This window comes from Callospermophilus lateralis, chromosome 19 (assembly GCF_048772815.1).
Source record: "Callospermophilus lateralis isolate mCalLat2 chromosome 19, mCalLat2.hap1, whole genome shotgun sequence".
Classification (NCBI taxonomy): Eukaryota; Metazoa; Chordata; class Mammalia; order Rodentia; family Sciuridae; genus Callospermophilus; species Callospermophilus lateralis.
This window is the reverse complement of record NC_135323.1, coordinates 12,956,616-12,970,856: the sequence shown is the minus strand read 5'-3', so window position 1 is coordinate 12,970,856 and position 14,241 is coordinate 12,956,616. Positions and strand designations below refer to the sequence as shown.

Sequence of the window (14,241 nt, the reverse complement as noted above, 5' to 3'; positions counted from 1 at the left end):
CTTAGCAAGGCTCTATCTCAAAATAAAAAGGATTGAGAATGTAGAGCATTCAGAGTGGTAGAGCACCTTGGGTTTAATCCCTAGTACTACAAAATCAAAGCAAAAAAAAAAAAAAAAAAAATTTTTTTTTTTTTTTTTTGGCTGATCACTAATGTGTTAAGTTCCCTAGAGGTAGGTTTAAAAAAAAAAAAAAAATCCAACAGCTAACATTTTTAGGTGATCTTGATTGTATCAGTCTTAAATTGAGGTGTATCACCAGCACTATGCAGATAGTGATTTGTTTCCCATATAATTTTACGAGATTTATTTTCTGTTATCACTTCCCTGAATTTTTCTTTCTCAGGTTGTCGCTGTAGCTCATGCTGTTTATCAAGCAGTGCTCAGCTTGAAGAATATTCCTGTTTTGGAGACTGCCTATAAATTAATTTTGGGAGAAATGACTTGTGCCCTAAACAACCTGCTACATAGTCTACAACTTCCTGATGCTTGTTCAGAAATAAAACATGAAGCTTTTAAGAATCATGTATTCAATGTAGACAATGCAAAATTTGTGGTCATATTTGACCTTAGTGCCCTGACTACAATTGGAAATGCTAAAAACTCATTAATCGGGGTGAGTTCCTAATTGTAAGGACTGTTTTTATGCCTGGTTAAGCCTTCTTGCATATTTACCTATTTTATTTAATATCATGTTGTTATGTCAGCAGAAACAGTCTGTAGCAAATGGCCATACTTAGGACATGCATGAATAAATGAAATTGGCAGGAATGTTTTCGTGCCATTGGATATAGCTGTTTTCCTTTAAAAAAAATATTTTATATTCAAAATATTTTTTCATGAATTTCTCCTATAACAATAGCAGCTTAGGAAAAATTTGTCAGCATTTTCCATAGCTCAAATCTGTGTTTTTTTTTAAATTTATTTATTGTTTAATTCTTCTAATGTACAGTCTCTTTCTTGCTCTGATACTTTTTTCCTTTCCTTTTCCTCCACCAAAGATAGTACTTACCTGTGGTCTTATATTTTGATTGCCTGTTTTTCTCTAGGAATATTTATGTATTCTTTTTTAGAATAACAATAAAGGTTTGTTTTTTCCTTTAAGAAATTTAAAGTAGCCCTGCTTTTGATTTATAATTATTGCCTGTGGTGTATATATTTCTTCCTCCTTTTGAACCTTGCAGAGTTGAAAACATTAATTTTAATAGAAAGTAATGTGATATAATTAAGGAATGTTTTCTAAGAGAAGACAGCAAAGTCATAATCTCATCTTTTTGTGTTTGCTCCCCATATTGTGTGACCAGGTTGCCTTGTACCATCTCACAGCTGCTGCTTCTCTCATAGCCAGTGTCAGATTATGTTTGGGTGCTTTATTAGACTTTTTCCTTCTTTACATACAAAAGCTTGATCTTTGAGGAATTCATATTGTGTCCAGATTAGAGGAGGTTTGTGTCCCTTATTCTGGAAACAAGGGGAGAAAGGATGAGAAGAGTGCAATCAGGTGGAATGGAGTTTCTTAGCAGCAGAAAAGGAAAGGATGGAAAAGGCATAGAGTTCAGAGATGTGCCTTGTTTTGTTTTTGACAGGGTACTTTGCTATTTGAAGTGTGTCAAAAAATTAAGGAAGTGCAGGCTACCATACCAAAAGGTAGAAAGGGCTTTGCTTAGATTTTGGACTGTGGGCCAAATGCAGTCCAGCTCCTGTTTTTTTTTTTTAAATCTCTACTAAGGTTTATTTTACATATTATGCAGTTCTCATTTAAAATGTACAATTGAGTGAATTTTAGTGTGTTAGGAATTGTGTGATCATCACCACTCTGCATCTGTTTTGTAAAGTTGTATCAGGATACATCAGTTCTCATTCCTATGTATTGTCTGTAGCTGTTCCTCAGTGTGGTGGCAGAGTTGAGGAGTTGTCACCTTATAACAGATGCTCTACAGCCTGCAAAGCCTAACATTTGCTGTCTTAATCTTTAGAAAAACTGTTTGTAGAGACCCCAGGTTTAGTGCGATTATTTCCAGATCTAAATTTTATTTTTGTTTTAGAAATGTCTACAACTGGGTGCAGTAATGGGCACCTGTAGTTTCATCTACTTGGAAAGCTGAGTTAAGATTGCTTGAGCCCAGGAGTTCAAGACCAGACTGGGCAACATAGCGAGACCCCATCTCAAAAAATAGTGTCCAGACTTATTTTGAAGGATAAACTCATTGTATGCTTGTGTGTGTCTTGGACGGAGAATAAATATACTTTCTTTCGTATACTGTCAGATGTGGGCACTGTCTCCAACTGTCTTTGCACTTCTGAGTAAGAATCTGATGATTGTGCACAGTGACCTGGCTGTTCACTTCCCTGCCATTCAGTATGCAGTCCTCTACACGTTGTATTCGCATTGTACCAGGTACTGTACCGACAAACCTTTCATAAGAAAAAAAAATTATTTTTTTGAACTTGCTTGTTTCTTTTTTAATTGAAGATGAAATGGTGAGCCATACTTTTGTCTTTCAGGCATGATCACTTTATATCTAGTAGCCTTAGTTCTTCGTCCCCGTCTTTGTTTGATGGAGCTGTGATTAGTACTGTAACTACAGCTACAAAGAAACATTTCTCAATTATATTAAATCTTCTGGGAATATTGCTGAAGAAAGATAACCTTAACCAGGATACAAGGTAACTAATTAAAAATTTTTAATGTTAACTCTTCCAGACTATTTTCATTCATCTTTATAATTTGGAAATTAGAAATGTTGATTACAGAGGTGAGAGAGCAGTGTCTTCATTGTAAAACACTTTATAATTTGGTTTTATTACTTTATATTCTTTGCTACAATTTAAGCTACTTTGGGGAGGTTTTCTTAAAAGGCACCCCACTATTTTGTAAAAGCAAGGTTTGTAATTTGAACTTTTGTTATTGACATCTTTAGAAAAACCAACATTAAGAAAAAGAGAGTTCTTTTTTCTTTTTTTTAATATGAAATCAAGTGTTTATTTTGTTTCAGGAAACTGTTAATGACTTGGGCTTTGGAAGTGGCTGTTTTAATGAAGAAATCGGAAACATATGCACCGTTGTTCTCTCTTCCATCTTTTCATAAATTTTCCAAAGGCCTTTTAGCCAACAGTAAGAGACTCGGATGTTTTACTTTTTATCAGCCCTTAAAAAGAAATAGTTGATGATGGAAGTAGACAGTTGAGCACTTCCCCTGACCTAAAGGTTTATAATCTTCATTTTAATGACATTTATACAGTCAGGCTTGATTTTTTTTTTTTTTTTATTTGTAAGTACTTGAAAACAAAATTGTTTTAAGTGATACATTTTTAAGCTTATGTGAATGTTAATACATTCCATGTAGTTTTCAATTTTCCCCCAGAAAAAGTTTTGTATGAAGATGGGTTAGCTTAAGTGAATTTTGTTCAATGTATCATTTTCCTAAATATTACCACAATGAGAATTCCAGGCAACAGTGCCTATAGTCTATAGCAGGTGTTCCCTGTTTGTTGACTCCATGAATGGATTCAGAAAATTAAGACATTGGGTGTGTGATTTCTGTGGTGCACTGAAAGTAAGTTGTCTTTTCATTTTTCATAGCCCTTGTTGAAGATGTGAATATCTGTCTACAGGCATGCAGCAGTCTGCATGCTCTGTCCTCCTCCTTGCCAGACGATCTCTTGCAAAGGTATGAACTAGAGACTGTGTCTTCTGACTCTGCCCTAATGACATAGGACTGTTACCACATCTGCTTTGTCCTTTTCCTTTTTCATAGGTGTGTTGATGTTTGCCGTGTTCAACTAGTCCATAGTGGAACTCGCATTCGACAAGCCTTTGGAAAGCTGTTGAAGTCAATTCCTTTAGATGTTGTTCTAAGGTAAAACAATATTTCTTGGAGCACTCTAATTTTACTACCTAAAAATCATGTAGTTTAGGAAAAGGCAAATTGCCATATTAGTGTATTAGTACCACTGCTCACATAGTGCCTCTTCTCATTGTTTAAGAGGTTCCAACATCTCTGTGTTCATTTTAAAGTCAGTTTTATCTTTTTTAGTTCAACTTAGGAGATAGCCATTTACCGGATGTGTTGATCTTTTATCCAAAATATTTGGCTTGACAATGGTTTCATTTTCTGTCTACAGCAATAACAATCATACAGAAATCCAAGAAATTTCTTTAGCATTAAGAAGTCACATGAGTAAAGCACCAAGTAATACATTCCATCCACAAGATTTCTCTGATGTTATTAGTTTTATTTTGTATGGGAACTCTCATAGAACAGGGTAAGACATTTCTTTGACTCTTTCTTCTGGAAAAAGTGATTTTTTTTAGGAATATCTTGATCTTACACCAAGGTTTGAGGAGAAAATGGGTCCAATGTGGCAAGATAGAAAGTAACAGTCTTCTCAAGTGGGTCATTTTAGTTTTCATCAATAGGAAATTTGCTTTGAAGATAGCATCTGTAGAAACAAAAATGGCCCTTGAAATACAGTGGTGAAATTGACAGTAAGTGATACGATTGTCCTCAACACTTTGGGGAATGGGTGGGGGCAGAGATACTATGAAGATGCTTGGTTTCATTGGATGAGTTTAATCTTGTCCACCAAATTGTCATGAGCCATTTACCCTGATAATTCACCCATACCAAACCCCATCTGCTTTAACAAAGATTTTAAAATGAGAGATGAGAATATAGTGCCCCCTAATTTCATAGGTTTTGTCTTATTTTCATAGAAAAAATTGTAGTTCCTTCATTCCATTCCCCTTGTAATTGTTTTGGATGTTTTAAAATGAAGTTGTTATTGTTTGTTAAATATGAAACTATTTTTCCCAGGAAGGACAATTGGTTAGAAAGATTGTTCTATAGCTGCCAGAGACTGGATAAACGTGACCAATCAACAATTCCCCGCAACCTTCTAAAGACTGATGCTGTGCTTTGGCAGTGGGCTATTTGGGAAGCAGCACAGTTCACCGTCCTTTCTAAGTTGAGAACTCCATTAGGCAGAGCTCAGGATACCTTCCAGACAATTGAAGGTAACCAGCTCTTCTTGCTCATGGAACTTTGCAATGCAGATAACTTTCAAAGATTTCTAATCAGATATGATGAATTTATCTGTTAAAATAAAGATTGGAGAGTATATGTTTTTTTTCTTTGCATATTGTAACTAATTTTTAGGTAAATTTGTTAGAATAAGATTTCATTGAGCTGGACAAAGTGGATCACGCCTATAATCCCAGCTATGTAGGAGGCTGAGGCAGCAAGTTCGAGACCAGCCTTGGCAATTTGGAGACATCCTGTCTCAATAAGTGAAAAAGGGATGCCGTTGTAGCTAAGTAGTAGAGCGCCCTTGGTTCAATCACCGGTTTGGGGGGCGGGGGCAGAGAAAAGGATCAGCTTTCATTGAATAACTATATTGGGTACTGGAGTTTCTCTTTTTGTTCAAAACCTTAGAGGATTTATATGGAGAAACTATCTTTTTCCCCTAAAATTAAAAATCATCTTTATGTTGAGATTTTTAATTTCTTAAATGATGGCTAGACAAGCAGAGAGGGTTCCCACTTACTTATAGATAAAACCTTAAAAGAATAATTTTACTTTAGAATGTTGTTTTTGCTTTTAGGTATCATTAGAAGTCTTGCAGCTCATACATTAAACCCTGATCAAGATGTTAGCCAGTGGACAACTGCTGACAATGATGAGGGGCACAGTAGCAACCAGCTTAGACTTGTTCTTCTTCTCCAGTATCTGGAAAATTTGGAGAAATTAATGTATAATGCATATGAAGGGTGTGCTAATGCCTTAACATCACCACCTAAGGTTGGTTTCAGTGGGATAGTGTTGCCTTGTAGCAGCTGCACTGTAAACATGATACTATATACAAAGCTGAAATCACTATAGATTTGTGTGCGTGTGTGTGTGTGTGTGTGTGTATTTGTGAGATCTATGCCTGTAATTTGAACCAGTGCTGAACTCTTCTTTCCTTTCATTATTAAGGTCATAAGGACTTTTTTCTATACCAATCGTCAGACTTGTCAGGACTGGCTAACCAGGATCCGCCTGTCCATTATGAGGGTTGGATTGTTGGCAGGCCAGCCTGCTGTGACAGTAAGACACGGCTTTGATTTGCTTACAGAAATGAAGACAAATAGTCTGTCTCAGGTAAAGGATGTGTTGGGGATTCATTTTAAATCTTCATTGGAGAAAGTTGGGTTTAATTTATTTGCTATGATTTAAATTTTAGGTAAAATAAGCTAAAACTTATTTCCAAAGCTTGCAAAAGGGAAAACTGCCAAAGTCACCTATTTATGTTTTCCATATAAAACATACTGAAAATGTGTACATCGTATGCTTAAGGGCTGGGGCTTTAAGGGTAATTATAAGAAATTTTTCTATGGAAAAAATAATTTTATAATGTAGGTAAAAATGCTTGAGTAATTTTGTTACATGTATGTTTACAATAACTGCAATCCAAAACTAATGAAATATTTACTAATCTAATGTCAGTATTCAAAGACACAAAGTTTATCATTCATTAATTCACATTTGTTTCTTTTTAATGTCTACTTTTTGTTTACTCAAAGTATAACTGCTAGAGAAGCCACAGGTTAAATATTTAGCAACTTTTGTTTTCTTTTTTTAAAATCTTTTTTTTTCTTTTTTAAAGAGTGAGTGAGAGAGGAAGAGAGAGAGAGAGAGAGAGAGAGAGAATTTTTTGATATTTATTTTTTAGTTATCGGCAGACACAACATCTTTGTTTGTACGTGGTGCTGAGAATCGAACCCGGGCCGCATGCATGCCAGGCGAGCACGCTACCACTTGAGCCACATCCCCAGCCCCAACTTTTGTTTTCTTAGTTCATATAATTTATTGCAGTTAGGACACAATTTAAAAATTCACCAACACATCAATAGTACAAAACTAAACAGCATTATATAAGTTATTGCCCCATCAGGAAAAATAAAACATACCATGATTGTCAAAGGTAGATGTAGGTCTAAGTTTTAGAACAAAGAAGAATGTGAAACTAAGAAGAGGAAATAAAAAAGCAATCAATCACTCATGGTGACCACAAGAAGAAACCCAAAAGAGAGTCTCTCTTTTAGAGATATTGATTTTCTTTTCTAAATTAATAAAAATTATTTTGACATAAATTATACTTTAAAAAACTAGAAACTCTTCAAGTAACTACAAATATGTTTTTGTTTACTTTAAAAATTTAGGCAACTTTTTTGAGGTGAGAATGTAAAAGCTAATACCCATGTGCTGCTAAAGTTCTGTCATAAATCTTTTTTTTTTTTAAGGTCGTAGATGGACACAATACCTTTATTTTTATATGTGGTGCTGAGAATCAAACCCAGTGCCTCACACATGCTAGGCAAGTGTTCTACCACTGAGCCACAACCCCAGCCCTATCATTCACCATTTGTTATGTTTTTTCCCCTCTTCACATTTTTTGAAGTGGGTGCGTTAAAGTTATACATAATGATGGGATTGGTTGTTACATATTTATACATGCACACAATATAACAATATAACTTGATCAATATCATTCCCCATCCTTCTGTCCTCCCTCTCTGCTCTTTACCCACTTGTCGCTTTTGTTGTGACTTTTAAGAACTATAAGTTAAATAATGTGAAAATATTTGCTAAAAACATTTGACCTTAGGCTTAGTTTGTGATGATTAGTTGTAAATTTAGTAGGGTTTTGCTTTGTTATGTTCCGCAGGGCCTTGTGCACACTAGGCAAGCACTATACCACTGAGTTACACCCCCAGCTGGAATTTGAATTTTGATGGTATTGAGGTCTGTGATAAGTTTTTCTAAATGCTATTTTCAGGGGAATGAATTGGAAGTAACGATTATGATGGTGGTAGAAGCACTGTGTGAACTTCATTGTCCTGAAGCTATACAGGGAATTGCTGTCTGGTCATCTTCCATTGTTGGGAAAAATCTTCTCTGGATTAACTCGGTGGCCCAGCAGGCTGAAGGGAGGTAAGTTGGAAGAAAAGAAATTGATAATAGGATTGCTTTGTGTTTAAATCCTTTGTATTGCTAGCTAGCATTGTTAGTTAAATGTTGAAGCAGCTTTGTTCAATTTCAGCAGTTGAAGCTTCTGATAAAATCATTTCACTAGAAGGCAACTCAGTCTGTTCTTTAATTAGCAGCATTACTGGAATGCCATTCTTATTTAGGAATTAGTGAGAGACCTTGCTGGAAAACAAAGTCTGCAGTCATTTGTTTTATAAATGCTTTTAAATCAGAGCCTGGTACAATTTACCCTGTATTGCTCGAGTATTTCTCATTAGTACTGTGAACTGTACATTTAAACTCATTTGATTTCCTAGGTAAAGGAACATATAGCATAGTAATCCCTGTCTATTTATGTTAATTCAAATAAATCTTGAAAATTTGGGAAAATAAAGAAATAATTGCTCATCATTTTCCCATTAACTTTGATTTTCTTTGTAAGACTTTCATGTCTAGTATTTTCCTCTTCACAGAAACAGCCCAGGCACATATTTCTGATTACTTTCTTTGAATTCATTCCGACAAGGTGTTTACTAGAAGGAAGGCTATAGACCAGATGACTTATGAATCAGAATATTGCTAAGTTACTTCACAGAAAAGATGACTCTGATTTATGTCCTTAACCATATAGTATCCCATTTCCTTTCATCTTTATGAATACTAAGGGTCACTGAGAAACAAGATTCCTGCCACCAAGAATGAAAATACTTGTACTTCATTAATGTATAGTGGTAGAACTTTTTCCATTGAGCATTTGTGGTATTTCAGAGCATGGAGTATGTCTTCATGGGCATTTTTACTCTTTATTTGTGAGATTTTATTATACACTAAGATTGTTGATGCTATCCAGTTTCTTGATTTGTAAATTTGTTTGTAATACACATTGTATTTTGGATACCCAGAATGTCATTACGTATAGATTTGTTACTTCATGGATTCTTCTTTTGCATTTTTTTCTTCTTTGTAGACTTTATACACAGAGATACCGGTTATTTCTCGGTGTACTCTACACTCATATTTTACAATAGTATTTTACACTCATATTTTTTCAATATTTCACTGTCTCTGAATTCATTTTCATTTGTTGAGAGGGAGAGATCCTAATTATCCCTTTTTCCCAGCTGTTAATTCATCTTAGTTCAATTCAGTAAGTAATTTGTTATTTCACCTTTTTGGGAGGAAGTGAAGGAGGGCATTTATAATAAGACTGCTTCAATTTGCATTTAAGGTTTGAAAAAGCCTCTGTGGAATACCAGGAGCACCTCTGTGCCATGACAGGTGTCGATTGCTGCATTTCCAGCTTTGACAAATCTGTTCTCACATTGGCCAATGTTGGACGCAACAGTGCCAGTCCCAAACATTCTCTGAATGGTGAGCAAAAGTTATAGTCATGTATTTTGTGTTGATAGTCTTAGTATATGTTTTCGGGTTCTGTGCTCTTTGATATATTCACAATGTTCTGGTTCTCTCCTAATTTTATGAAATATTTCACTCAGGTGAATCCAGGAAAACTGTGCTGTCCAAACCAACTGACTCTTCCCCTGAGGTTATAAATTATTTAGGAAATAAAGCATGTGAATGCTACATTTCAATTGCTGATTGGGCGGCTGTACAGGAGTGGCAGAATGCAATCCATGACTTGAAGAAGAGCACTAGTAGTACTTCCCTCAACCTGAAAGCTGATTTCAACTATATAAAGTAAGGACTTTTTCTTTTCATTTATTAATTATAATACTTAACCTTGTTAAAATGAATTTTCAAACAACTGTAAAATCTTATTTTGCAGCAGAGAAATATTAAAATTGGTCATAACTACTCATACATGATTATATTTCTGATAATACTATCATTGTAAACTAACAACAGTGGGAACCCAACACTGGAGGAGGGGAAGGTATTTGTGCAATGGGAAGTAGACCAGTAAATATTAAATTAATATTTTTAATGGACAAGTTGCTCAAAATGTTTGGTTTACTATATTTTATCACTGCTTTAGAAATTTATCACTGCTTTAGAAAGGATCACATATGATGCCTTTTTTCTAAATTAGTTTTGAATACATAGAAGCATTTGTTTTAATGAAATGTTTGTGAACATCTGTAAATTAAACTCTTTGTTTTCTTCTCATTCCTCTGTTCACTGATTAATCCTGTGATTCAAAATTAAGTACTCACTGTATCTCTGAGAGTATCCAGGCACATGGCTGGAAGGATAAAGTTCACTGGACTTTGTATGCTATCCTTGCCTTCCCCTGGTAAACAGGTTAATGGGTAATTCTTCACTGAGCAGTGGGATACAGTAGGACATAAAACAGACATGCATCCTAACCTTTTAAAACAGAGGTTTAAGAAAACAGAGAAAGTACATTGACAGAGGGATTGATTAGACCTCACCTCTCTGCCTCAAGGAGAACAGTTAAGCTTGAACACAGACATAGTTTGTATGTGCATGTGGAAGATTATATTAATGGTAGAGAAAACTAAAGCCTATGGAGTCAGTCATTAGCTGACAGCATAGAATCATACATAGTGGGGACATGAGGCACCTGCCCTAGAGAAGATCCCAGCCCCTGTAGTGGCAGGAATGATACGTGTGTTGGTCACCAAATCTTAACAGGTCACCATGCTCAGTAGTCAAGCTCACCTGAGGCCAGTGGTTGTACTGATGTCCGTAGCAGCAGGGACAAAGTACATCACATGGTGGAGCCTGGAGGGTGAGGCTCTAATCTTGGCCTTGATGCTGCAGGGCATAGGAAAGTTTCAGAGGTGTCCTCATTTCCCAGATAGAGTGAGGAAATGGGAAGGAAGAACTCTTCAAAGAAGATATGGGTTTGAGGAAGAACAGTGAAAAGAAGAGGGCGGGGGGCGGGGAAGGGACGCCAGAGGTAAAAGAAGGCAGGAAATTAAATGAGGCACAGGCTGAGATGAGAGACCTCCAGGGCCTCAGGCTTTAGATGGGAGATGAGGCCTGTGGGGCTCCAGGGGACAAGTTGGAGACAAGGTGTGTTGAAGCCACCGTGCACAGTGTGTTGAGTAGGCTTCCTAGGAGAATAGTCTGCAACACAGGGAAAGAGGGAGGAGACACAGAGGGATGAGCACGTCAACTGAATGTTTTGTGATTTTTTCTGTTTGTCACTCTCATTTCAGTGGTAATTAAGATGGTAGTCACATCTTCAAAATAAAAATGTTAACATACTTTTTTGAAAGACCTTTCTTCAGAATAATGCTGTGCACCAGGCTTTTTTCTAGAACTTGTTCTTTTTTCAAGTGGGTCTGTGGGCTGGATGGGGTATAACACAAGCTGACCAATATCTTAATTACAGATCACTAAGCAGCTTTGAGTCTGGAGAATTTGTTGAATGCACTGAGCAATTAGAATTGTTACCAGGAGAAAATATCAATCTGCTCGCTGGAGGATCTAAAGAAAAAATAGGTATTTGAGAAAATAATTTTATATTAATATTTTTAAGTTGCTCAAAATGTTTGGTTTACTATATTTTACTAGACAATTTGGAATTTATTGTAGTAACCCATGTGAGTGAAACTATAAATTTTAGGGTTCTATTTAACATTTGATTTGGTAAATGAAAAACAGTTAAAATTGTATAAAGTAAAAGAAGCTATATATTTTGAGATTTGTTTAGAGATACTTTGAAGTTTATGTAGACATTTTATTGGAAAAGGTACAAAGCAGTGTGTAAGGTAAATATTTTTCTTGATTTTTGTCTTAGTGGTACACTAAGACCTTTGTTACAAGTGGAACATTTTGTAAAATATTAGTTTCATGTGTTAATATTAGGTAGTCATTTGTTGATTAGATCTAGATTTGCATCTTTAAATAGTAGGTTGAGTTAGAGATTTTTTTGAAATACTTTTTAGTTGTTGATGGAACTATATTTTTTAAATTTATTTGTGGTCCTGAGGATTGAACCTAATGCATCACGCATGCTGGCCAAGCACTCTACCACTGAGCTATAATCCCAGCCCCTGACTTACAGAGTTTTTAGGGGAGTGATGTTTAATTCCTTTTTATTTATTTTTATTTATATATTTTGAGGTACTGGGAATGAAACCCAGGGCCTCACATGTGCTAGATGAGTGCCCTGCTGCTGAGCTACATACTCAGCCCTGTGAGGTATAATTTTATAGGAAGTAAAAATGTTCATATAACCATCAGAAATGCTTAATTACAGTGTTCAGCCACCTGAACGGAAAAATGAAAGAAAGTATTCATTAGTGATTTTTTTAAAGTACTACCAAAATACATTATCACTCTTTTTTTTCTTCCTAAATATTTGTTTTTTAGTTGTATTTGAACACAGTATCTCCATTTTATTTATTTATGTGGTGCTGAGGATCGAACCCAGGGCCTCTCACGTGTGAGGCGAGCGCTCTATGCTGAGCCACCCGAGCCCCATTATCACTCTTGTGTACTTAAAGCAAGTTAATGAAATTTGTTTGATTTCTTTAGATATGAAAAAACTACTTCCTAACATGTTAAGCCCAGATCCAAGGGAACTTCAGAAATCCATTGAAGTTCAGTTGTTGAGAAGCTCTGTTTGTTTGGCAACTGCTTTAAACCACATAGAACAGGATCAGAAGTGGCAGTCTATAACCGAGTAAGTTCATTCTGAAGGAGGTAACTGTGCATTGTAAGTATCATATGATGAGTGTGCCTACTTGGGACTGAGGCAGTCAATCAGGAGGAGACAGTTGCTGGATTGCTAAATACCAGTCCTGATAGGTTAATTTTAGTGGTGGAAGTCATACCATATGTGAATGTCATGCACCAATACATATCATGCATCAATACATACTTATGCTGAAACTAAATTAAAATTCCCAAAAGCAAATGTCTTGACTTATTTATCTCTTTTACTATGGAGCAGGCTACTCATCTTACTCTTTCCAATTTTTGATGCCAAATGATAGCATCTTAACAACTGCATTATTACTTCAGTGGTTACAAGTTGAAGAATTTCATTAATTAATTGACAGTAAATATTTTCTTTCAGAAATGTGGTAAAGTACTTGAAGCAAACCTCTCGCATAGCTATTGGACCACTGAGACTTTCTACATTAACCGTTTCCCAGTCCTTGCCCGTTCTGAGTACCTTACAGCTCTACTGCTCATCTGCTTTGGAGAACACAGTTTCTAATAGACTTTCAACAGAGGTGTGTAGAAGTCTATTTTTTTTTAATTTTATGAATAATAATAGGTATTAGTTTAGAACAAAACTTTATTTTTGAGTTTTTAAAATAGCATTTATAGTTAGGCAAACTAGTAAATTCAGAAATTTAAAATGCCATTTTAAGGCAGATTTTCATTTGAGAAGAAGAACCTAAGATACTAATCTCAGGAATGGCTAATTGGTTTATTTTTCCTTTTTCTCCTCCCCTGCCCTCCCCTCAGGTGGAGGGTAGTATACTAAAGATATTTCCTGGAGGCAAATTATTATTTGCATGTGAATCAAGGATAAAACCCCTCCTCCCAAATAGGGGAAAGTTCACTCAAATACAGGGGCCTTTTCCACAAGAATTATAATTTATGAGAATCTGTTATAAAGCAGTAGTTTTAATGTTCCTGTAATTTAACTTCTGCTTTATATAGAAATGTACTTACTTTATTGGCAAATATATTGATAAGTTGAACTCGTTAATATGTTTTTTTTTTTTTTTTAATAAAAGTTTCTATTAGCATGTACTTGCCTCTTGTTCTGGTGATGGAAGAGGATAGTTTAGTGGATGAAACTGAAATAAGTCTGAAGCAGCTGATTGTGTTGGAGACTTGGACTTATTAGCAGTGTGTCCACAAATATGCAGGGAGCAATGTTTTACATTAAGCAATCTTGGCTTTTCTCTGGCAGGACTGTCTTATTCCCCTCTTCAGTGAAGCTTTGCGTTCATGCAAACAGCACGACGTGAGGCCATGGATGCAGGCCTTAAGATACACTATGTACCAGAATCAGTTATTGGAGAAAATTAAAGGTAAGTTGTCTTCTTTTTCTGAAAATTAGATTTATTGACATATAACTCATTCATTTAAAGTGTACAGTTTGATGAATTTGGGCCTGTCTTTCTTATGTCTACCAATACAAGATTCAAAACAGTTACCTCCCCCTAGAAAGTACCCTTATTTCTTCAGTCTTCTCATCATTCACGTGGTCCCGAGCAGTTACTGATTTGCTTTCTGTCACTATAAAATAGATTTGTCTTTGTTGCTATTTTGTATA

At 35.5% G+C, this 14,241-nt stretch overlaps 1 protein-coding gene across 6 annotated transcripts in view; it reads left to right on the top strand.

Moving 5' to 3' along the window:
- Smg1 (SMG1 nonsense mediated mRNA decay associated PI3K related kinase) overlaps positions 1 to 14,241 on the top strand; it is a 100,534-nt gene that overhangs the window by 42,381 nt on the left and 43,912 nt on the right. For all 6 annotated transcript variants that reach the window (XR_013089458.2, XM_076840724.2, XM_076840721.2 and 3 more), the window contains 17 exons: positions 344 to 613; positions 2,265 to 2,395; positions 2,503 to 2,664; positions 2,994 to 3,112; positions 3,581 to 3,668; positions 3,756 to 3,857; positions 4,123 to 4,263; positions 4,815 to 5,014; positions 5,602 to 5,798; positions 5,976 to 6,140; positions 7,819 to 7,973; positions 9,238 to 9,380; positions 9,506 to 9,707; positions 11,332 to 11,441; positions 12,480 to 12,627; positions 13,024 to 13,183; positions 13,876 to 13,996. Coding sequence is in view for 5 of the 6 variants with exons in the window: in XM_076840724.2 (XP_076696839.1) it covers positions 344 to 613; positions 2,265 to 2,395; positions 2,503 to 2,664; positions 2,994 to 3,112; positions 3,581 to 3,668; positions 3,756 to 3,857; positions 4,123 to 4,263; positions 4,815 to 5,014; positions 5,602 to 5,798; positions 5,976 to 6,140; positions 7,819 to 7,973; positions 9,238 to 9,380; positions 9,506 to 9,707; positions 11,332 to 11,441; positions 12,480 to 12,627; positions 13,024 to 13,183; positions 13,876 to 13,996 (2,614 nt within the window). In the remaining variant the exon portion in view is untranslated. The remainder of the gene's footprint in view (positions 1 to 343; positions 614 to 2,264; positions 2,396 to 2,502; positions 2,665 to 2,993; positions 3,113 to 3,580; positions 3,669 to 3,755; positions 3,858 to 4,122; positions 4,264 to 4,814; positions 5,015 to 5,601; positions 5,799 to 5,975; positions 6,141 to 7,818; positions 7,974 to 9,237; positions 9,381 to 9,505; positions 9,708 to 11,331; positions 11,442 to 12,479; positions 12,628 to 13,023; positions 13,184 to 13,875; positions 13,997 to 14,241) is intronic.